Below are 22,881 nucleotides of genomic sequence, written 5' to 3'. Positions count from 1 at the left end.
AAGAACTTTTGAAACAGTTCCGTTAGGATGCTTTTGATCACCCTTCCCCCTAGTCCAGATTTGGTGCCAAGTGACTATGATTAAGGAATTTCAAACCTTGTAAGATGTTATGAGAAGTGCTTCAATTTGAATGGTGATCATGTCAAAAAGTAATGTAATGTTGTAGTTTTCTAATGCGTATAATAAAAGTTCTGTATCTGCGGGTGTCTGTCCTGGGTAACCAAATGGAAGTTTATTTCCGAATTGCCCTCGTAATTAGATGTTCCCTTGAAAGAAACCCAATCAGAAGCGCAATTATCAACAGTGGTGACTTAGTGGGGAACTAGCGCTCTATGTCTGTTCAAAAACATTTTCTTTACCAGCTGGTTCATGGTTTGCATTTTATTCTATTATACCAGCTGATGCAAAACCACATGTATACATTATAGATAGAGAGAAGATGGAAACCTTCCTTTCAACAAACCTAGCCTGTATCTGAAATTCTTACCTGTCCCACATATTGTAGTGCTCCATCATTTTCTCATCATAGACTAGCCCTGTGCAAGAAGGGGGCTGAGGCTGTATCAGTTCAGCTGCTGACCTGGAGAGGGTATCAGCTACAGAGACAGGGTTGGCTGACGGCCAAGCTACGCTGAGCTTGCCATCCTCCTGAGGCACATCGGCACCTGAATTGCGTGGAAGAGGCAGAGAAAAGATTCACCGAGTGTCCTAAGCAGTCCCGACTGTCTGACAGCCAATCAGAGTAGAAAGGAATTGAGAGGAAAGGTGCCCCCAACTACTTGCTTTTGAGGAATGGGAAAAAGAGAGCTACGTTCACTCACTGATCCTCCGCAGGTTCTTCCAATACTTGCTATGAACTGCAATGGTCTGAGACACTGAGCTGAGAGCACTGACAGGAGGAAAAGAAGTTGCTTTAGTTAGACTTCTGCTCAGAGGGGAAGGTTGGATTTGGCCCAATGCGTTGATTCTAAAAGCACCAGGCAGCGGAGAGCTCCGGTTCAATGCTCAGGAGCCAATGTCATTCTTACCTGCTACATGGGAGGAAAGGTGATTCCATCAGCGGGCAGGGATCTCCTAGAAGAGTCTTAAGGACTGTGCAGGTTCCCTCTGCCAAAGACTGGAGATTATACCCACCCTGTGCAGGTGAAAGGAGAGGAGCTAGGTGGCTTCCTTAAGAGACGGTCCACCCCCAGCCCCAGCCCAAAAGCAGAAAGTCACTCACCTCCAGAGATAAGATCAGCTTGCCTTCAGCCAGTGACTTTAACAGGTGTGTCAGCTGAGCAAAGCATGCTGGGGTGGCAGCCATCTCCCCCTGGGGTGGGGGGCAAAGGTTAATCAATTTCACTCTCCTGACTTACTTTTGGAAAAGGGAGCCAGGCATGAATCAGGGAGGGGGGATACGTTAAATGAAAAGGGAAAAAAAAGCAAGACGTCAGACATATTACTTCTACTGTAGCAGACTCCTGGAAGCATCTCTAAGGCTGTGACAAGAGAAATGGGAACGAAAAAGACCTCGGTCCTCAAGGTTGGTGGAGCTGTTTCTGCACTGCCTAATCAAAGCTCTACGGCAGGGGTGTCCAACTCAATTTCATTGAGGGCTGCATCAGCATTGCGGTTGCCCTTCTGGGGCCAGGTAGATGTGGCCAGGGTGGGTGTGGATGGAGTGGGTGTGGCCTACTGGGTGGGCATGGCCAGCTCTACATCGTTCGTGTCAAGGGTGCCTATGGGGGCCTGGGCAGGAGTGGGACAGATCTGAGGGTCTCTGGCAGAAGGGGGTGGGACCGGGGCAAACGCCAAAGCACGGTCCATTTCTTCATTCCTCACAAAGGGTGACACCTCCCCAGCATGCACCCAGGGGGCGGGGCCGACAGAGCAGGGGCTGGTTCCTCGCTGTTTCCAGACGGCCTTGTGGAGCTAAGACTGAATGCGTTTCAGCATAGATGGCCACCACAAAATTGTACATTGGCTCCCGGCCGGCCTGGGCCAGGGCCAAGGCAGCAGGGGCCGTTCCCTCACTGTTTCCAGCATGGCTTTGCGGGCTGCATGAAACCACTTCGCGGGCTGCATCTAGCCCCCGGGCCTTGTGTTTGACATGTCTGCTCTAGGGCAGTTCCACACTTCAAAGCCCTCTTTCTAAGTCAGGTGGATCCAGCCCTCATTCTCAGTAAACCACCTGCGGCTTCAGGGACGGTCTTAGGTGGGCAGCCAGTCTACTTCATCAAATTATTCATCAAAGCTGCCATCAGTTACCATACCATCCATAAAGGCATGATTAGACGTACAACCTCGTTTTATTCCTCTTACAATAACCTGGAGGTCTTACAAGCAGGACAGGGGGTTAAAAATTGTCAAAAAAAAAAAACCCTTCCAAAAAGATTAGCTATTAATCATTCTTTATTTTTCTTGCAAAATTGATCAAGCGTATTTATCAAGAAGATAGTTAAGTGAGTTTTCTCCTATTATGTCTTTTCTTGCCAGAGTTGCTAAGTCAGGAGTGTGGGCCGGGTGTGTCGCTTGCAGGCCATGCCCACCCCGGCTCCACAAAGGCGAAAAAAACATCGCGATAGATCACGATACGCAATCGAGTTTGACACCCGTGTGTTGAGTGAATCACTGCAGTTGTTAAATTAGTAACAAGGTTGTTCAGTGAACCTGGCTTCCCATTGACTTTGCTTGTCAGACGGTCCCAAAAGGGGATCACGTGACCCTGGGACACTGCAACTGTCATAATGTGAGTCAGTTGAGAAGCTTCAATTTTGATCATGTGACCATGGAGATGCTGCAACGGTCGGAAGTGTGAAAAGCAGTCATGTCACTTTTTTCAGTGCTGTTGTAACTGTGAACAGTCACTAAATGAGCTGCTGGAAGCTGTTGTAAATACCTAAGTTGTCGCACGCGTGTGAGTTGCCACTGAATTACAGTTTTAATGTGACAAAGAGGAATTTATTAAAAGCACCAAGAATAATCAAATTAATGACTGAATTAATTTTTTATTGAATTCCAATTAACATTAGCGTTGGCTCATTTTTGCCCAGGCCAGCCGGGAGCCAATGTACAATTTTGTGATGGCCATCTATGCTGAAACACATTCAGTCTTAGCTCCACAAGGCCATCTGGAAACAGCGAGGGACTGGCCCCTGCCGCATCGTCCCCGTCCCCTGGGTGCATGCTGGGGAGGTGTCACCCTTTTTGAGGAATGAAGAAATGCCATATTGCCTGGAAGTGGTCAGCAAATGACCCTCGCCTACTTCACCTATCCGGCTTGATGGGCTCCGGGGGAGGGGTTTCGATAGGCTCTTCCAGTGGACCATGTCTTGGCACTTGCCCTGGTCCCACCCTCTTCTGCCAGAGACCCTCAGATCTGTCCCACTCCTGCCCAGGCCCCCACAGGCACCCTTGAATCGAATGATGTAGAGCTGGCCATGCCCACCCAGTAAGCCACACTCACTCCAGCCACACCCACCCAGTAGGCCGCACACCCTGGCTATACCTACCCGTCCCCCCCCCCAGGACAACCACAATGCTGCTGCGGCCCTCAATGAAATTGAGTTTGACACCCCTGCCCTAGATCTCCATGGTATCTGATTCTATAAAGGTTGCCGATCCCTGCTCCAGAACGTAATTGTGACTTTAATCTGGATGCCAGGAAGAGAGCAAAAAAATAGATTGTAACATCTAAAAATTGCTGAGAAGCACTCTGCAGGGAACAAAGAAGTCATCTTACCTTAGGGTCACCAATTACGGCATCAAAACCCGCAGCAACCAGGACCATCTGGGGTTGGAACTGCAAACAGAGTACAGTAGAGCAAGAGTAAAATATCCAATTGGGAAGCCAACGGAACAAATAACAGGGAATTCCCATAATTCAAAACAACACTAGCTCTATGCTGTTTGTTATACAATAATTTTATATAGAACAATGCCCCCTGGAGTGCTACTTCATTTTTGTATTATGAAACAACAGAGAATGAAGCCGCCTTAGAGGACCACAGTGGATAGAGCAGGAGAGGAGAATGCTGACTTCATTGAATTTCTGCTCCATGAAGCAAGAAGTAAATTTTGCAAAGAATTTGGGCAGATCATGCAACTCAAATAGATGACAATGATATTCCCAAATTTATATAGGCTGTAAAAAGAGCTTTCAGCCAGAAAAATAGAATGGCACAAAAAAGAGGTTTTAAGCATCTAATGCAGGGGTCCCCAACCCCTTAGCTGTGGCCCACTACTGGGCCATGGCCTATTTCAGTGATGACGAATCTTTTAGAGACCGAGTGGCCAAACTGCAACCCAAAACCCACTTATGCATCGTCGGGTGCGGGTGGGTGTGGCCCATTGGGTGGGCGTGTCTGCGATGGTAATAGCAGACTGGATGGGACTAAAAAGTTCAATCAATCAATTCCAACTTTGCAAGATCTTTTTTTTCCGAGAAGTTGAAATTGACTGATTGATTGAACTTTTTTTTTGTATATGGCGGTGGAGGCCTAAAGCAAAAAGGTTTTATAAAACCCAGCTGAATGCCTAGGACTGGGGCGATGGCACGCGTGCCCACAGAGAGGGCTCTGAGTGCCACCTCTGGTATCCGTGCCATAGGTTCGCCACCACTGGCCTATTTCCATTGGTGGAGTGGCACGCATGTACACGCACAGCTCGATTTGCGCGAGTGGTGGGCCGGTACACACGTGTGCCCTCAGAGCTCGCACAGCTGGGGGAAGAAAGAACCGGGCTGCATGAGTGGTGGGCTGGTGCATGCGCAGCTCAACTAGTCGAGCTGCGTGTGCACTGGCCCTCTGCTCGCGTGAGTTGAGCTGCGCATGGGCCTACTGCTCAAGCAGCCCGGTTCCCCTCTCTCCCCTAACCGGACCGCCTAGCTACAAAGGTTGGGGACCACTGCTCTAATGGATCCTACACCAAGGAGAAAGCTGGACTAGATGACCTCTAGGTATATTCCAACCCTATGATTCTACAAATTCCACACAAACAATTCCCAATTCTGCACAATCTCACTTGTGTGAGTCTGGGTGGTTTAACAACATTGGCTTGAACACAACCTACTGTTTTAGATATTATGCTTCTATATAGTAAGAGAAAGAAGAAGACACGAGGGTCAAGACCAGTTGTTGAATAGTATACTAACACTGTTAAATAGCATGTCATCCAACAAGATTAAGAAATGCTCCCCTCAGCATTTCCTATTATACGATCCTGGATTACAACAAGCTGTTTATGATACTGGGCTACTCTTTTGGACATTTATAAATATACAAATAAAAAATAAATCAAGAAATAGATTGGACCATCCAAATTTTCAAAACGCTATATGCCTCATTGCTTACCTCTAAGGCCACTGGTAGTAGGACATGTAAAAAGGCAGAGAGGTAGTCAGCATCCCTCATTCCTGTCTAAAGGGATAGAAACACACATCAAAAGAGCTTAAAGCAAATCCCCAAGGATTATCTTTATATGCACACATACATGGGCATTCTATCTAAGAGAGCAGCTATTGCTGATGTAACATAGGAACAGTAAGGCAGGTCATAAACTTTGATGGATCTGATATTACGTACGCTAAAAGAAATCAGATCCAAAACCTCTGCTTGTTTGTTTTTGACTTAGTGTGATGTGTGAATCCATCGTAAGAAAGAAACCAAGCTATATCTGTAGTCATGGTTTGTAACTGGCTTCTGAATCTGGGCTCATTTCTAGATTCTAAAACGCAATGCTAAACCACAATGTAACCATTTTGAGGTTGATTTACCACAATGAAAAAGCACACTGTATTTGTGAATGAAAACCTGATGGTTTACCATTCAGTGTAAACTCAGCTATCTTATTCAATAACTTCAAGATCAAGGTTTGGAGTGATGGGTGAACTTCGTTTATTAGCTGTGAGAAGCACAGTAGCGCTGGAGCCTATACTAACCGGTCCTGGTTACCAGTGGCTACTGCAAAGGGAAAAAAGCCATTTCCAAGCAACTACAGAGAGTGGAGAGACCTTTCTCATCTGAAACCTACTTCACTCCCTAAAAAAGCTATATCAGAATCTGAACTTGGATCCACATACAACTTTGGTTTCCTCTTGTATTTAGGCTCTTATGCATTCCTACTAGCAAAGTAAGGGATTTGCCTATTTGTAAAAGGTGTTCAGCTCCCCCCACTTTTCCCTCCAGCAGTCGGGAGACTCATTTGGGATACTGAAACCATATTAGGTAGCTAGCCAAATGGCTCCATTTGCAACTGCTCTCAAGCAACTTCAGCCAGAGTGGAGAATTGCCAAACGATCACTCCCAGCAATCTCAGCCTACCGTGTCCCTACCGCCTGGGAAGAGTCCCTACTCTTCCCTACCTGGTTCCAGGGCACGTTGATGTTGTAGCCCTCTCCCCGACCTCTGCCCACTGCGTGACTGTCAGATTCTGGAAGGTGGGGCCAGAAATTCCCTCCTTCGTAGCGATGGATGGAGAAATAAAGGACGCTAGGAAAAGCAGTCACGGCAGATTCAGCAGTGAAGAGAAACAAAGCCACTAGCCAAGCCCCAGCCCTCTGAACCCAATCTGGGTGCAGCCTGAATTCAACCCCAAACTGATTTGCTTTGCTTTCGCCAACTCTCCTCATCCATTATAGAATGTCCCAAGATCTCCGGCTAAACAAAACTCATCCTTTGATTAGGCACCTGGGATTCTCCTCAAAGAGGTACTGAAGGCCTTGCCCATGGTGCACATCCCAGTCAACAATAAGCACCCTAGAAGAGAAAAAAATGCAAACGTAATGAACGAAAAAGGAAGCACATAAAAGGCAGCGTCTGAAAAAGTAAGCTGGCATCAATCCTGCTAAGAGCATCTCTTCAAGGAGTCATGGGAACTGTAGTCCTACGGTGGGCTGGGAGACATCTCAGCTTCCTCACTAAACTACTATTCCCAATATTCCTTATAAAAGCGATGGCATCAATCACTGACGCAAATATGGATTTCACTACTCGTAGTTCTAGGGGCAGTTATAGAACAGAAATGATTGTTCAGTAAATGTTCAATAAAAGATTGAAACAGATTGTAACTGGACACTGTAATTGGATACATCCTCAAAAAACTGAAGTGTGTGGAATGACTAGCACCAGTTGCTCAAATATCTAACACTTTGTGTTTATTCAACACCTTGGCTAATCCTAAATCAATCAATCAATCAATCAATCAGCCAATCCACATAATGCAGAGGAACTGAAGCTCAAAGAACATTGGCTCATGCTTGTGGCAAACTGTCCAACAAACAGCCTTAACTGTTACCTTGCCTCTTGGTAGCTACTCACCGCTCCACCCCCAGTTTCTGTCGGGCATATTGCGCTGCAATGCCTATGTTGTTGAACATGCAGTAGCCATTCATCTTGCTGCGGTGAGCATGGTGTCCAGGAGGCCTGAAACCCAAAAGATACAGTGGGTCAAAGTAGGATTAGAAAATCATAGCCCAGCCACGGAGGAAAAACAGAAAAGAGTGCCTAAACGTTAAAGTGTGACTACAGTGAAAATTATCAGTTGCATTTTGCACCTTCTGCTCTAAATGCTAAAGAAAGCATGCTTGGGCCACCATTCCCACGTGTCTTCAAGGACATAAAGTTCAATAAGAATGAGGAATGACTCTGGCTACTTTCATATAAGATTCTTACAATACTGTGTAAGGGGAAATATTCTCATATGAACACAAATTTTATAGAGATCAAGATATGACTTCCTTTTGATTCAATCATCATTTTTCTCACATCCTCTCGTCTTTTCATTAAGAGACAAAGACAACAACACAATGGTTTGGATTGTTAATTCTAAGATGCGTGAATTCCATCACATTAATTTCTTTCTGGATCGGCAGGACTATCATATCCAGCCTCCATAAACAAGCACATGTATACACACAAAGTTCAAGACATTGACAATCCTGCCTTTACAGATAGTCCTCCACTTACAAGCACAGCTGGGCCCCAGAATCTCGGTTGTTGAGTGAAGTGTTTATTGCTGGAATTGTGGTTTTTAAGCTTTTTTAAACGACCACAATTCCAGCTCTCTCTGCTGCAGTCATTAAGCATCCCTTCCAAAGGGAAAAATGCTAGTGAACGCCAGTGCTGTGAGCTTTTTAGAATGTTGGCATTCACCAGCATTTTCACCAGATTTGAGGGCCATTTCTCCAGCATATGGGACTATTTCTCCTCTCCTCGACAGGAGGGAAAATCCTTCAGCTTGCTGGGAGAATGAACCTCAAATTTAATAACCCCTCTGCCTGCAACCTTCTGGACAAGCAAGCAGAGAATATTGCAAATGACAATTATATGATTGCATGGCACTTAACAATCACTTATAAACGTGAATACATTACCAAGAATCTGAAATGGGATTATGTGATCGGAGGGGCAGAAACACAATGTTTTACAATGGGTAGAAGTTCTTTACATTCCGATGCTGTGGCAACAGTAAATGATTGTTAAATGATCAGTTGTAAGTCAAAGACTATCTGAACTGTGCTATCTACTAGGGATATTACCCTATTTTTTTTCTTTTCCATCTGCTTTACTGTAGTTATACCCTGTTGCTATTTAATGTAACCTTCCCCACGTGAGGCCCGCTGGATATGAACTGGCTCCCAGAATCCCTAGCTAGTATGGCCAACCAGATTCTGAGAGTTAAGTCCAACACATCTGGAAGGCAGCGGATTAGAAAGTCTGATTTGTAGATAAGGGAAATCTCTTCTCTACTGGCTATAAATAAAAAGATAACAAATAGAAGTTATGCTTCTGGGCTTGAACTGTACACAAACCACTGTGAGAATATGCCCCTTCCCTTACTGCCAAGGAAGTTATTAAAGGTAAATATACTATCTGACAGGCCTGGTAAGGGGCACAGCATATACCAGTGATGGCAAACCTTTTAGAGATCGAGTGCCCCAAAACCGCCCCGCCCCCTGGCCTGCCCCCACACCATCCACAGGGCCACTCACCACCTCCACAGCCCGCTGCAGATTACTCAGGCAGCCCTGCAGCGCCATGTCGGCCACACTCTCTGCCCGTGCCCCACAGCATCATCTGCACACAATGGGGTACGAGGGTGGAGTTTTGTCCCTGCTGCCCAGCTGCCATGTGCTTGGCTGTGCTGCACTGCGTGGGCCATACCCAGGGGCAACTCTCCTCTGGGGGGGGCTGCTGGTGAGAAGGGGGGCATGGGGGGAGGCAGGGCTGGGGCGACGGCATGCGTGCCCACAGAGAGGGCTCTGAGTGCCACCTCTGGCGCTCGTGCCATAGGTTCGCCACCACTGGCATATACCATTACCATTTTGAGCCAAGCAAAAGTGAAAATAATCTCATTTGCACCTTACCTGACCACAGCCAGCCCATTACGGAGTTCTCCAGACCATACTTTCTCCACAAGTTGCAAGACAGAACCAGCAGCAAGGCAGGCACAGCGGTAGAAATTCTTTGGCAGGAATAGAAAATCAGGTTAGCAAACCCTATTATAGTATCAGGGTTTCTCCTGATGCAGAAGAACAGATGGAACTCTATAGATTCTCATTAAATTGCTTGTTGTTAGCTCCGCCCCCTCAGAAAAAGCAAAACAAAACAGGATATGGATAGATGTGTTCATCAGGAGGTGCAAAGAAAAAAACCCAAGAAGCCCCAATCCAGTAGCAGATTATTTTAAATAATGTAGAATTAGTGGTGGAGAAAATTATAATTTATTGTTCTAACTACTATACTAAATTTTTTTTACTCCAGAAATGGATTTTAAACATACTCCCTCCCACTCTTTAAGTAATGTCAGAGGAAAAATTTTGATACTCAAGAATGGGGAACTTTATTTACAAGGATCAGAAAACACATAGCAATGGAGAGAGAAAAATATAGGATGTGAAAGATCTTACAATATCATTTCTATCATCCCTTATTCCAAGATCTTCCTTCCTCAAAACTGTGATACTATTATTTCTGGAGAATTTCATCCCACGTGCCCATGTTTCTCCAAGAACGTTCCATAAGAAGATACTAGAACATGACTGCAACACATTATTTCATCAGCTTTTAGATGTGGTGCTATGCAAAGTATTTATACAGTATAAATTATACCCATCGTCTTGGTTTTGCCCCATGGATATTAGGCAAGCATATGTCTAACCCAGCATTAGAGTGAATGGCATTCCCCAACTCAGTGCTGCCTGCAATTCAGAAAAAAAAAAAAAACACTACAAGTTTCCAAAGGTACAGCCTGCCAACTCTGCACCAAGTATTTTAGTTACAAAAAGTAGACATTTCTGCCTTTAAACATAACTCACTGAAGATACTCACTGGATGCAGGTAAACAGAATCAAAAGTATCTGCCAGAGACCTTAACTCGGTCTCACTCATTGTTTCAGTCGATTTCATGAGCGTGAAGTATTCTTGACTGTTAAGAAAGAAATATACACATGTTTTCAGCTGCAGCCCAGTCACTGCCTCCCATCCCTCAGCTCGGCCACAACTCCAAGATTTGCTTTCACCTGTGAGCCAAGAGGATCTCTTCCTCAGAAATTTCTCGGCCCTGCCAGGAGAGATAAGAATATAAGCATTTCATTCTCTACTGTTTGCTTATTTGCATTCCCTGATTTCTCCAAGGACCTCAGGACATGTTGTAGATGTCCAACTCATCTCTCCCCAAACGCTGATTTTTTAATCTGGGGTGGGAAACTTTTTGGTGGCTGGGGGCAGCCCTTAATGGTTTGAGACCGTTGCAGGTGGGGATGATGATTCAAATGGGGGCAGCCACTGCCAGATCATAGCCTTTTCTGTTCTCTTAGAAGATCAGGCAGGGTTTTTGACAGATACTAGATTTAATTTATTTATTTTTAAATGCCTTATCTTGTTAGGTGGACTTGGCAGTTTTTGTGCTTCCCACCTCACAATAAAGAGCGGAGTGGAGCTCAATGGGCTGAAAAAAAGGAATTGGGTAGCCACACAGAGCTGCAGATTGCCGACTTCCACTCTAGCTACTGCCTCACTGCAATGTATCCTAAACGGGTCTACTAATTCTTGCTTGTTCTCATCTGCTCCCTCACTTACCAAAACTGGGACACAACGTTCCAACAATTCATATTGAAGCAGTTTGTCCCGAATAGTCACCAACCGCTCTGGACACTCTGGGAAACTAGAAAAAGAAAAGACAACAAAAGGGATATGTAGAGACAGATCAACAACTCCTTAACTAGGAGGCAAGTAGTGGAGTTGAGATGGTTTGGAAAAGAAAAAAAACAAGGATGGGCTGGTAATCTTTCCAGAACCCAGAATTTATCTGAATAATTCAGGAATGCAGTAAAACAAGCAAGAAGGGAGAAGGATAGGGGAGTGTCAACTAGGGAAGAATGGCAGAGGGCATTTAAACCCTTGTAATAGGTATCAGCATAACAAGTGGAGTGGAATAAAAGGATGAGAACAGGAGGAAATAAAGTGGAAGGAAGACAGTAGGGCTACAAAAGTTAGTGCTAGGGAGCAGAGGCCACATTCAGGAAATCATCTGGGAATGCCTGTGAGAGCAAAGTCCTTTGAGTCTGCATAACCAGAGATTGTGCAGAAGATGGTAATTTACGGAGGATCGGGCATTTCACACAGATATATTAGCAGGGCTGAATTTGCTACACTGAAAGAGTTTCCAGACCTTATGGTGAAGATGTACTATTTTGGGGACACCCTGAAGCCAAGGGCATGTAGATATTCCTCTATGACTTCTACAGATAAGACCTTCTGTACACTTAGCTGGGAAGCTAGCTCTGCAGTTTTGACCCTTCTCTTCCTTAAAACAATTGAAGAACTGTAGAATCAGGTCCATTTGCAGCTCATCCAACACTTAGTTTCCTTCATAGGCAGAAGAACAAGACAGCTCAGAGTTTCCAGGTAGTTTACTGAGGCAACACTGAACAATTCTAGCAGTATAATCCTGACAATTCTAAAGGACAGCGTATTGAGAAAAACCACTCTGTAGAATTTCAGAGCTCTTGTAAAGCACAAACATCTGATTTGTTAAAATGTCTGGAAAAATTCCCTCCTAAAACTGACTTAGGGAGGCATATTTTCAAAGTGTGGTCCAGACAACATGCAAAATCTGCTGTGGCCTTTAAATCAATTGAAGTAGTATGTGCCCAGTAGTATAACTGCTCTGAAGCAGAGACATTAGCTAAGCAATCCCAAGCAATACTGACACAAATTCTTCATATATTGCGGGTGGTGGCTTTTTAAGGTCCTCTATGGAAATAACATTTTGGAACCAGGTGTCAACTCTACAGACGAGCATGGCAGCAGCCATGATTCCTACTCATTTTTGGTTGCCACATAGAATGGAGGGAGGGGGATTGCCAGGTGCTTCGGTAGTCAAAATAATCTTTTGTCCTGTGGGAACCAAGGTCATTGGCTGCTCCCGAGACTGCAGGCTGGATGTTGTGTAAAAAGCTTGCCAAGAAGATGTATTGGGGAACAAAGTTGCTTGCATAGCTACAGGGGAGGGATTTTTTAACTTTGTATTGGGGAATTGTTATGTCTATCTCCAGACTTGGTTTCACTTTTGACGTGCCAATGCTTTGTAACTAATAAACATGTTCTTTGAGGAATTTGCAAGCCTCGGGGTTCTGCTTTATTTGTCTGTCTGTCGGAACCTTGACACTAGGGATGAAATAAAAGACTTATACTGCTAAAAAAAAAAAATCACTAAGCAAAATTGAAATCACTAAGCAAAACTGAAACTTAGCCTCACTTAATGCTTTGTGCTATTTCATGCTACTTCCCAAATGTCCCCCATCAGCTAAGCGCTGGCAATACTGACAACAATTAGTTGCAAACTGAGAAGTATCTTACAAATTCACACAATGTCACTGGAGTACCATATTTTCTAGCGTATAAGACGACTTTCTAAAGCGTGGAAATCGGCGTCGAAGTTGGGGGTCATCTTATACGCCGGGTTGCTTTATACACCGGAAAATACAGTAGTTTCCAGCAGATAAGATGACTTTCTAGGCATGGAAATCAGCGCAGAAATTGGGGGTTGTCTTATACACCGGGTTGCCTTATACGCCGGAAAATACGGTAGATAACTGGTACCTCCCATCCAAAGTAAAAAAAAAAAAAGCAATAGAAAATACGGGCCACACAAAAGTTTTTGTCAGCAGAAGCAATGAGGAACCTGTAATTTGACTCGGAATCAGACACACAAGTGGTAGCCGAGCTCACTTCTCTGATTAAAATCAACCTTGCATGCAGAACACATTAGTTCTATTTTTTAAAACAGGTTTGCTGGCCTTTCAAAAAAACAGTAAAAATATATTTTGGTTTTTTTTTTAAAGAAAAATCTGTTGCTCTTCCAAAAGAACACTAGCCTATGTTGGTACGTCATGAAGGACTGGTCAAACTTGAAGCATGCTAAATGTGGTGGCAAAGGAAAACTAGATAGTTCTCAGCCTCCAACTACATCACCCCGAACATAGAAAATGAGGCAATGCAGAATGTTTGTCTGGTAACGTTTGTGTCAAGAAAAACACTACTTTAAAATCAGAACAGCTAAATATGAATGTTAGCTATCTCCACAGATGACTAAGATAAACATCTTTGTGCTGAAATTAGGAACATAAGGACGAGTCCGCTCTTGTATGCCCCAAAGTAGACTTTTTAGAAATATTTCTAGACCTTATCAAAGTCAGTTCTTCCTAAGCTGATGCTCTACAAATATTTTGACTTTAACTCTCATCATCCCCCTCTCTATGTGGTGATAGCTGAGTGGGAAATGATGGAAGTTGTCCAATACATCTGGGGGCAGTTTGAAAAGCCTGTTATAGGGCTTATAAATGTAGATCACAAATTCACTGATATTATGAGGAGAGTGATTTAGAGCTGTACAGACTGGAAATGAAGAGTCAACAGTTATTGCAAATATAGAAGTGCTGATGCAGTGTTCTCACAAATTTAGAACACCTATATATAGAAAAGAGCTAACTTTTAAAAGGTTATTAACTCCTTTCCTATTCCACTGAAGACAGCCATTTTCTAGAAGCAGGGAGATTTTTTTCATTGCTTATAGTTTGGGCCTACTCACACTTGCAAAGGACAAAATAAAACCTGTAATAATATATTAAAAAATTATTAATCTAGTCCCTTTGCTTTGTTGATTTTGCAAAACAACTCTAATATTATCAGAATGGAACAGATATCACTTTCGCAGGTTAACCTCTATGCTTTTTTAATGCCTTCATGACCCCTTCTTCTAAGGTAGAATCTACCTAGGAAAAGATGCTATAGGGTCCACTCCTAGAGACAGCCAGCGTGGGGACCTATGAGGGGCATTTTCAGTGGCAGCCCCTGACTTTTGCTCATCCCGAGCTCAAACTAGTCCTCACCCTATTAGGAAACAGGATGAAGACATCCTCTTCTGTGGGCATTTGGGAACTGGCGTTTAATGGAAGATAGCAGCAAATATTTTAACATTTTAAATGTCAGCCCTTCAAGACAGTCCAGATAGGAAGCCAGTGCCATTAGTACTAACACTATCTTTATTGTCAAAAATCTTGTAAGCATGAAAGCACATTTCTCTCCCCTCACCTTTACAGTTGAAAAAACTAGGGAGGGTCTCTTCTGAGATACTTATGTCCCCATTTCTTCTGTGGGCTGAGATGTCTCTTATCTGACCTGTCCCCGGCTTCGGTTCTTCCTTCTCCTGTCTTTCAAGGATATTCCCACACACTATTACATGAATCTATATTAAATTTATGGATGTTCTCAATATAATTGGTTATAAGCCGCAAATAATCATTCAAGTATGCAGCATATCATGATTGATCCATCTCTTTGTTGCCCATCTAGAGTGAGTCTCTTCTGCTTCACATGTTTCCCATAATACTATTAAATTAGAAAGGGCAAAATGGGTAAGGATCTGTACAGAAATCAAAACAGGAAAGTTACACTCTGAGTCTACTTAAGTATCTAATTATGTTCTAAATGAAAATGGATAAGATCCAATTTTGAGCTTAATACGAAGTGAATTTGCTTGTGTTCATTAGGGCTTCCTTTCACGTAACAGGCATTAGGACTCCAGTCAGCATTACCCAATGGCATTTCTTGCCCAAAGTTTAAGAATGATTGCATTTAACAAAGAAGGATGTTATTTTAAGATGGATGAACAATGAACAATGAACAAGTATCAAGGGTATAGGACTGCTATTTAGGGCTGGAGACGAAGAATCCGATGGGGAATCAAGGAAGAAATAAAAGGATCATGGTCATCATATCCAGGGAATTATGTTGAGATTACACGGAAAAGTGAGCCAAGTGGGTGGAATAAACACACACACCACAGAGTTACAGGCAGCACAAAGGGAAATAAGAACAGAATTATATATTTACCCACATCCAAACCAAGGTTACTCTTCCTCCCTCTGCCAGGAAAAAAAATCAATGGTTTGGAATGATGAAACATATTCACTTTAGACTTTTAATACTGCTTTCAGCCGATTACAAAAAGGAGAAGCAGTCCAGCAGGGACATGGACCATTACATCCTCACATTTCTGCCGTATGATTTTACGCAAGAACCTTTCTTCCACCTTATTTTCTTGTAAAATCCAGAGTGCTACAAAATGAGTGAACCCAGACACAATCAAAACTGAAAAGAAGCTTCCTGGAAGTGCATTCACATATCGGTAATCCTTGGGTAAGGAATGTAGTCTCAAAGAAGTCTAAGATGTGCTGTACTCCCCCAAGATATGCAGGTCATTAAGTGGGAAGAGACAGAGGTCCCAGGTAAACAGCGAGAGAGTTCTGCAGGGGGATGGGGGAAGCTATGGGATGGCCTGGGACAGTTGGCAAAGGCTGTGCATGGGTTGGGCAGGACTGCGGGAGATTGGTGCAGGTGGGAGAAAAGGTGGGAGTGACTTACCTGAGTAACATCTCACTTTCCGTGCTGGCGTTCTCACTTACTTTGTGGAAACCCAGCAGGGAAGGTTGCAAATGGCAATAATATGACTGCAGCTCCCTAATTGCAAATGAGACACCTAAGCGCCCAAGATTGCAATCATGTGATTGTGGGGATGCTGCAATTATCTAGAACTTCAAGGATTGGTTGTACATCCATTTTTTCCAATGCCATCATAACTTTGAACAATTGCTCAATGAATTGAAATAAGCCAAGGACTACCAGTACAATATTTTGATCAGGTATATACAATGGTGTTTCCAAGGCAGAATATTGGGCTGGAGGGTGGAAATCTACAATCATTTGCAGCATTTCAAAGGATTCATTAATCATCCTAATCCAACTCTCTGATCTTGAGAAATCTATCTCCTATCCATATCCTTTGACTATCTATTTAGAAGGAAGTTTCACTGCTTTCATGGGTATTTCAAGTAAGCAACGTATGGCAGAAATCACCACCTCTGGAAGTTTGTAGGCACTTTTTAGTACCTAAACAGATACTCCAGGCAATCACAAAATCAGTTCAGCAAAACAAGAATAAACGATATATTGGTTTTGGCAAGGGAAGCCCCACTCCCACTCCAATGATCAGAGAAAGTATCTCCATGCTCTAAATGGAAGGAATCTTCCCTTTATAAAAAGGTCCTTGAGGGAGGAATTCTCCATCTTCTGCAACCACTTTTCACATTGTTATTGGGTTTTTTCCCCCCAAAGCAAATGAAATAAAATAATGCTCCATTCAGTACAAGGTGCTATAGTTATAAACACCATGCTGGTATCAGCCTTTGAGGTAAACCAGATGTGGGGGAAATCAGTTTTTAGATGAATGGAATGAGTTAAATCAAGTTGATAAATAGAGATATAATGATTTCGGTTTTGCATCACAGCCTGTTATCTTTATTCAAACAATTCTCATTGATTTGTCCTCAAAATACCCATGGGAGATGTTTCCCTTTTGGTTATCTGGCATTCCCAAACTGCCTCATCTTGATCTATGGGAGATGCTTTCCTCTCTTGTTTCATTGCTTTATTCCTCTCTCTTCTTGTTTATTGCTTTGTTCCATTCAGATAAAGACCTACATCAAGGAAGACAACTTGATATTCTTATTTTGGATTATAGATCCACTGGCTGAGGCAGATGGGACAGGAAATCTGAAACTTATAGAAAGCATCAGGTGCCTGGCCCTCCCTAGCTTGCATGAAGCAGGAAGATTACTTAGCCCTTCATTACTAAATGACAGTTTTATTCACACAGCCAATGCATTTTCTTGTATTTAAAAACATCCTGAGCAATTACAATTGATCAAAAACAAAACAAAAAATCCAAATCCATGATTATTGAAATGAGGTTCTACTTTACAGAAAGTATGTATTTGCACCTTAGAAGAATTTATGAAAATCACCAGCAAATCAGAGTCATGTTCACTTTCATCCTAACTGTATTGATTAAGAGGGTTCTGTTAAACTGAGTGCTGATGAAGCAGGGAAAGCTCGGTGCTTGTTTCTAGCACTCACTGGCCACCTGTCTGAAGGAAATTCTGAAGCAAAATAGAAAGGAAAAGTCCTTTTCATTTCATTCAGTAATTCATTCATTTCACCTAACTTTTCAGCATTTGCGATTCTAAAGCTCACTGTTTCTGAATATGGCCATCTATATAGTTCCTGGTTGAGCTACCAATCCTTCATTAATTTGTCTACTAATATTTGTTTAAAAGCAAGCCAGTTGCACTTCAAGAAGATTCTTTGTGAAATATTATTTGTTATACAAGTATTTCATTTTACTTTTAATCTCTGGGATACTGTTGAGATTTTCATCTACCCCATACCAAGGACCAATATCCACCATTCTTAAGAAACTTTCACTGGGTGAAAAAGTATAAAGAATATATAAGAGAGTGGAAATGAAAGGCAGATAAAGTCTTTTAGGATTAAGAGCATGCAAAACTGAGATTAAGAGACTGAAAAAAAAATCCTGAAAATTAAGAGACCTAAAAATTAAAACAATACATCTCAACTGTTATACTAAGGCTCAAAACCCGTCCTTTCACCCTAGATACCTTTCATTCCACGGGCAGCAAAATTCAGTCATTCGATTATCCCAAATCAGTCCAGTTCCTAAAGGAGCAGCACATTCTGAAGTAAGATCCTATTTAAGAAAGAACAACACGAAAGTGGTGCATGCAGGAAAAACATTCTAATCCTAACCCTCCCCAATAAGGCCATGCCTTACTACTCTCTCCCTCTCATTCTTGCTCACAGGAGCAAAATTAGATATGACAAAGTCTCCTCTATTAGCTCTTCCTAACCTGATGCTCTCCAAATACATTGGACTAAATACTAGATAAGTGCAATAGTTTAATAGTTTACACATTCTGGTAGAGAGACATTCCCTGAGGATGGGCATCAGCACAAGTCCGAAAGCTCAGAAGAGTAAACTTTGGTCCCAGTGACTGACCCAGATTGGATCTTGCAACATTATACTGAAACGTGTATAGTTGTCTTCATTTGCAGTAGTTTAAATTAAATATTCAGGGAGAGGAGCACATGCAAAATGACAATATATGTGCGTAAGAGGATAAATTATTATTATGGATGGTTGCACGGTCAACCAGATGTTTAGACTGGATTTGGCATTTTTATCCACCTATTGAGACATGAGATAGGCAGATGTTATTGCTTCATGGTGTTAAAAGTATCATTGCAGGATGAAGCTATTCTAAGTAAACCTGCCTTTGCAATTGACTGGTGATGATTTTGTCAATGCCCATGGTGTTGAAATGGTGCTGCAGGAGTTTTGGAATTGCACACAAGCTACCTATTATTATTGGTACTATCTTTACTTTCTATTGCCATAGTAGTTCTTATTTTTTTTGTAGGTCTTTATATTTTGTGATTTTTCTCCAGTTCTTATAAATTAATATAATTAAGTAATTTTAATATTATTATTATTGTAGTTTGTCATGGTCTGCCAGATGTTTAGACTAGCGTTTGCATTTTTATCCACCTATCGAGTCCTTCCTAAGGATCTGGAATAGGCAGATGTTCTTGTTTGATGGTGTTAAAGGTATCCTCACAGGATGTAAGCTGTTCCAAGTAAAGCTGCATTTTGCAATTGATTTTGCAATTAATAGTGATTTTGTCAATGCCCATGGTGTTCAAGTAGTGTTTAATATTATGTTCATCACATTATTATTTACATTTATAAAACTGCCAATCACAGAATCTCAAGATAGATTTATCAGCAGACTTGATGACAGCTCAAAGAAAGCATTCATATTTGAGTTTCTTAAAAGGAATTACTTTTCTTATTCCATTTTAGTGTATATGTGCTTGCGTTAGGCATTATATATACCGCTAACTAGTTTAACATCACTGTTAAATTATTTTAAGAAAATATATTATGAATAAATTAAGAGAATTGAGTAAATGAATACAGACTGTCAATTGAGAAGGATCAGAAAATTTAGGTGAGGGAAAAGCAAATCAGCAGAAAAGCAGAAAACTGGCTGGGATCCTAAAGAAGAATCCCTCTTATTGCTAAAGGACCATAAAAAGAAAACACATCTACACATGAGCAGAGTATCTTTTCATCATCAGGAGCAAAATCATGTGGCTTCGTCTAATGCTTATAGTAACAAAAACACATCTTTTTTTCAGGATAAGGAATAAAGTCTTAGGTTCTTTTAAGTTCTGGCCAGTCATCTTAACAAAATTTAAGTGGTGCTTTCATCTCTCTCAGCAACACAGTTACAAAAGACCCTGAACTATTTAAAAGTGCCACTCATTATAACCTCATTTCTATCATCACTGCAAGACTTGCATCTTCCAGTTCTCTCCCAAGAGTGAATGAAGAATCCATAGCTGCTTTTTCAGCCCAGAGCTTGGGAATTGAAGGGAACTACCTACCAGTTGCTGCAGGCCCAAAAGCAGATCTTCAGCATCTTTGTTCATCTTTTTTGCCCGTCCTTTCCGCTTGGCCTCTGGAAGCCCTCCCTTCCTGTTAGCCTTTTTCTAGGGAAACCAAGAGGACATTATTTTGATACACCCCCTTGCAACAGAAGTAGCAAGGCTCTCCTCTCTTCCATGGGACAGAAAGGGAACCTGCCTTGCTCAGCTAACCATATTCCCAGTGAACTATTGACTCCCACAGTCTCCATCACAACAACAGGTTTACTTTACCAATGGAGCTTGAATGTCCAAAGCAGGCACAGATTTGGGGTCCAATACTGAGCCATTTCCCAAATCAGAAGCCATTGAGATGCTGCCTCCTTCAATCCTATGAAAGAAAACCAAACACATGTTAGAGAAAGTTCCATAACTTTCCAGAACATTCAATTCTGTGTAGTAATCAGTGTCCAGTCATGGCAGGGTGCAAAGAATGGCTGCTCTCTACGCAGTTTTTATTGCTTATATCAGTGGTTCTCAACCTGTGGGTCGGGACCCCATTTGGGGTCAAACGACTATTTCACGGGGGTCACCAAACAATGCAGTCCGCCATTTTTTCCCCCTTTTCCTTAGCTGTGCTACTCCCTTTTATTCTATTGGCTTTTGAAAGCCAATAGAATAGACTCTCTTGAATAGAGTCTAATTCTATTGGCTTTCAAAAGCCAATAGGAATTGTCCAGGCTGTCTCTGCCCTGCTGAGCCCGCCAAAAATCCCATTCTGCAAATGGTGCTGCACCAGTTGAGCAGTCCTTGACTTACGACCGGTTGAGTAGTCCTCGACTTATGACCAGTTGGGGGTAGCGACATTAAAAAGGTTGAGAACCACTGGCTTATATAGAGATTACAGGAAGCAAAAGTTTCTACATGACAATAGCATTTCATTGGTTAAGCTCCTAACCAATCCTCAAGAATATAAAAGCCAGAGGTCAAAAACAGGGAATAGTTAATACAATCTTGTTGTTTGTGAGCAAGCTGTTATCAGACTGGCAAGGTCACACAGACCTGCATACTTTCACATCGCCATGGTGATGTGAAGGGGGGGAGATAGATGCAGAGAAAACACAGGCGTTGGAGGGGCAGTTTTCCACACACGACCTTTGCCTCTCTCTCACCTCTACAATTCTGAAATCACTTATATCTAAATACCTTGTTCTCTGAAATACCCGTAATCACCAAGAAAGCAGTTGCTTAAGAAGAGAAAATCTTAGCTGTCACTGTCAAGTGATTTCTCTTGACCTATACAACCCTTATCGGTATCTAGTTATCTCCGTGGTTGGAGTTTCCAGTTGACATTCTAACAAATAATGTCATCAAGGATGTAGTTTCTTGCTTCCAGTAAAAAAGAGCTGCTGAAGTTAAACAATGCTGCTTTTCACTAGCAATGCTGGTTCTCAGGAACAGCCTTGCAGTGGGAATTAAATGAGTCCTCTCCTTAATTTCAGTTCAAAAAAATGAAAACAAAAAACTGACTCATTTGCAGAGTATTCACAACTTAGACTTAACTGTTTATATATGGCTTAACATGGCAGTGTATACTTTGCCTATCATACTGTATCTATTTTTTGTTGTTTTATTTGATTTTAGATATTTGTAATATAGATTCACTGGACATATTTCGGATAGTTTCTATATGTGTCATATAAAGTTTCAAGAGTTTTGTTTGATTTAATGGGATATAAATGTATTAAATTAATAATGGGGGATTCACTCTTTGTGCTAAGCTGTAACACAATTCATTCATTTTAAGCTTAGCATACTGGATGAATCCAGCCACTGTGGTTTATAAACCATTGTCTATGGCTTATTGTGGTGTATTCAATACACTGTAGTTAATAAAATTATGATTGGTGAACCCAGCAATACACAACTCCTCTCCTAAGTGTAGGCTTATCAGTTAAAATGCAAACTGCCCCAAATCCATACCTGTGGAAATAAATAGGACTCCAAAGAAGAAAGATACATTGTTTTATAAATCTCAAAGTAAACAAAATTAGAGTTACAGTTTATCTTTCACAGAAATGGAACAACAGCAGAAAGCAGTTCAAATATGATTAAAATAACAGGGACAGAAATTGTCCTATTTCTACCCAAACATCCGACTATGATCAGAACGAAACAATGGTCTTTCTCCCATTGGCATCAGCTGAACATCTGTTCTTTCTCTGAAAGCATTTTCCTCACTAACAGCATTGCTATTGCATCGGAGCCATCAGCTTCGTTTTGACAGAATCTTTCTACAACCATCAGCAAAGCCAGATTGCAATTCCACAGGCTTACCTGAGGGTCAAGCTGGCTGACCTTAGTGGGATTTACTTCGGAATAAACCTGGCAACACTGTCAGGTGCAGATCTGAGGTGTGTCTCTTTGCAGACACACACCCCCTCTGCTCACAACACCTTCTTTGACCCTTCTGCTCACCCGGATCTTGTTAGCAGAAGACAGGACAAAGAATGAACGCGTTCCCTCTAGAAATGCGGTGATGCTGTACTTCAAAACCTCCCCTCGCCTATCCACGTTGCCAAGGTGACAAGGACTACCCTCTCATCCACCCACTCACCCACCCACCCAACCTGCAACTAAAAGAGCCCCACCCTTGAAGGGTCCACTCCAGATGAAGTGACGGCGGCTCAGGATACGGTTCCCCGCTGCCCCTCTGCTACGGGCTGGGGGCGACCTGCTGAAGACGAGCTAGCTGGAGCCAAAGGCAACCAGGACATTGAGTGAAGGCAGCAATGTCGGATCGTCAGCAAAAGGGGTGTGTGTGTTGAAGGATGGCAGGGCTGGACGAGGGCGGGATCTCCTTGCACGCCCCCAACGGCCGGCCACAGTGTCTCTCCACCTCACCTGGCGCTAAGGCTGCCCGGCCACGCTCTTCCCACGTCCTGTGTCCGGTCTGTCTCTCTGTCTCTCTCCCCCAGGGCGCCGCCTGATGCTGTCACCTCGCGGCGCCGCTCCCCCTCCGCGAGGGAAACCATTCACCGCCCTCGGTAGA

At 42.7% G+C, this 22,881-nt stretch overlaps 1 protein-coding gene across 2 annotated transcripts in view; it reads right to left on the bottom strand.

The window, feature by feature from the left end:
• HDAC6 (histone deacetylase 6) overlaps positions 1 to 22,881 on the bottom strand; it is a 40,165-nt gene extending 17,284 nt beyond the window's left edge. Inside the window, exons 1-17 of one of the 2 annotated variants that reach the window (XM_039324440.1) lie at positions 22,734 to 22,881; positions 20,124 to 20,220; positions 19,851 to 19,955; positions 18,002 to 18,090; positions 11,061 to 11,145; positions 10,502 to 10,542; positions 10,311 to 10,407; positions 9,347 to 9,444; positions 7,299 to 7,403; positions 6,669 to 6,737; positions 6,344 to 6,470; positions 5,334 to 5,399; positions 3,725 to 3,784; positions 1,223 to 1,312; positions 1,029 to 1,135; positions 822 to 889; positions 488 to 665 (exon numbers count right to left, since the gene is read on the bottom strand). In XM_039324440.1, coding sequence (XP_039180374.1) covers positions 488 to 665; positions 822 to 889; positions 1,029 to 1,135; positions 1,223 to 1,312; positions 3,725 to 3,784; positions 5,334 to 5,399; positions 6,344 to 6,470; positions 6,669 to 6,737; positions 7,299 to 7,403; positions 9,347 to 9,444; positions 10,311 to 10,407; positions 10,502 to 10,542; positions 11,061 to 11,145; positions 18,002 to 18,090; positions 19,851 to 19,955; positions 20,124 to 20,220; positions 22,734 to 22,864 — 1,613 coding nt within the window. In that variant the 5' untranslated portion in view covers positions 22,865 to 22,881. Of the gene's footprint in view, positions 1 to 487; positions 666 to 821; positions 890 to 1,028; positions 1,136 to 1,222; positions 1,313 to 3,724; positions 3,785 to 5,333; positions 5,400 to 6,343; positions 6,471 to 6,668; positions 6,738 to 7,298; positions 7,404 to 9,346; positions 9,445 to 10,310; positions 10,408 to 10,501; positions 10,543 to 11,060; positions 11,146 to 18,001; positions 18,091 to 19,850; positions 19,956 to 20,123; positions 20,221 to 22,480; positions 22,661 to 22,733 lie in introns of those variants that run through there. The other variant, XM_039324441.1, reaches the window with a different exon arrangement.

Source organism: Crotalus tigris, unplaced genomic scaffold (genome assembly GCF_016545835.1).
Source record: "Crotalus tigris isolate CLP2741 ecotype Arizona unplaced genomic scaffold, ASM1654583v1 scf7180000024301.445443, whole genome shotgun sequence".
NCBI lineage: Eukaryota > Metazoa > Chordata > Lepidosauria > Squamata > Viperidae > Crotalus > Crotalus tigris.
The sequence above is the reverse complement of the archived record's forward strand: the minus strand, read 5'-3'. Positions and strand labels throughout refer to the sequence as shown.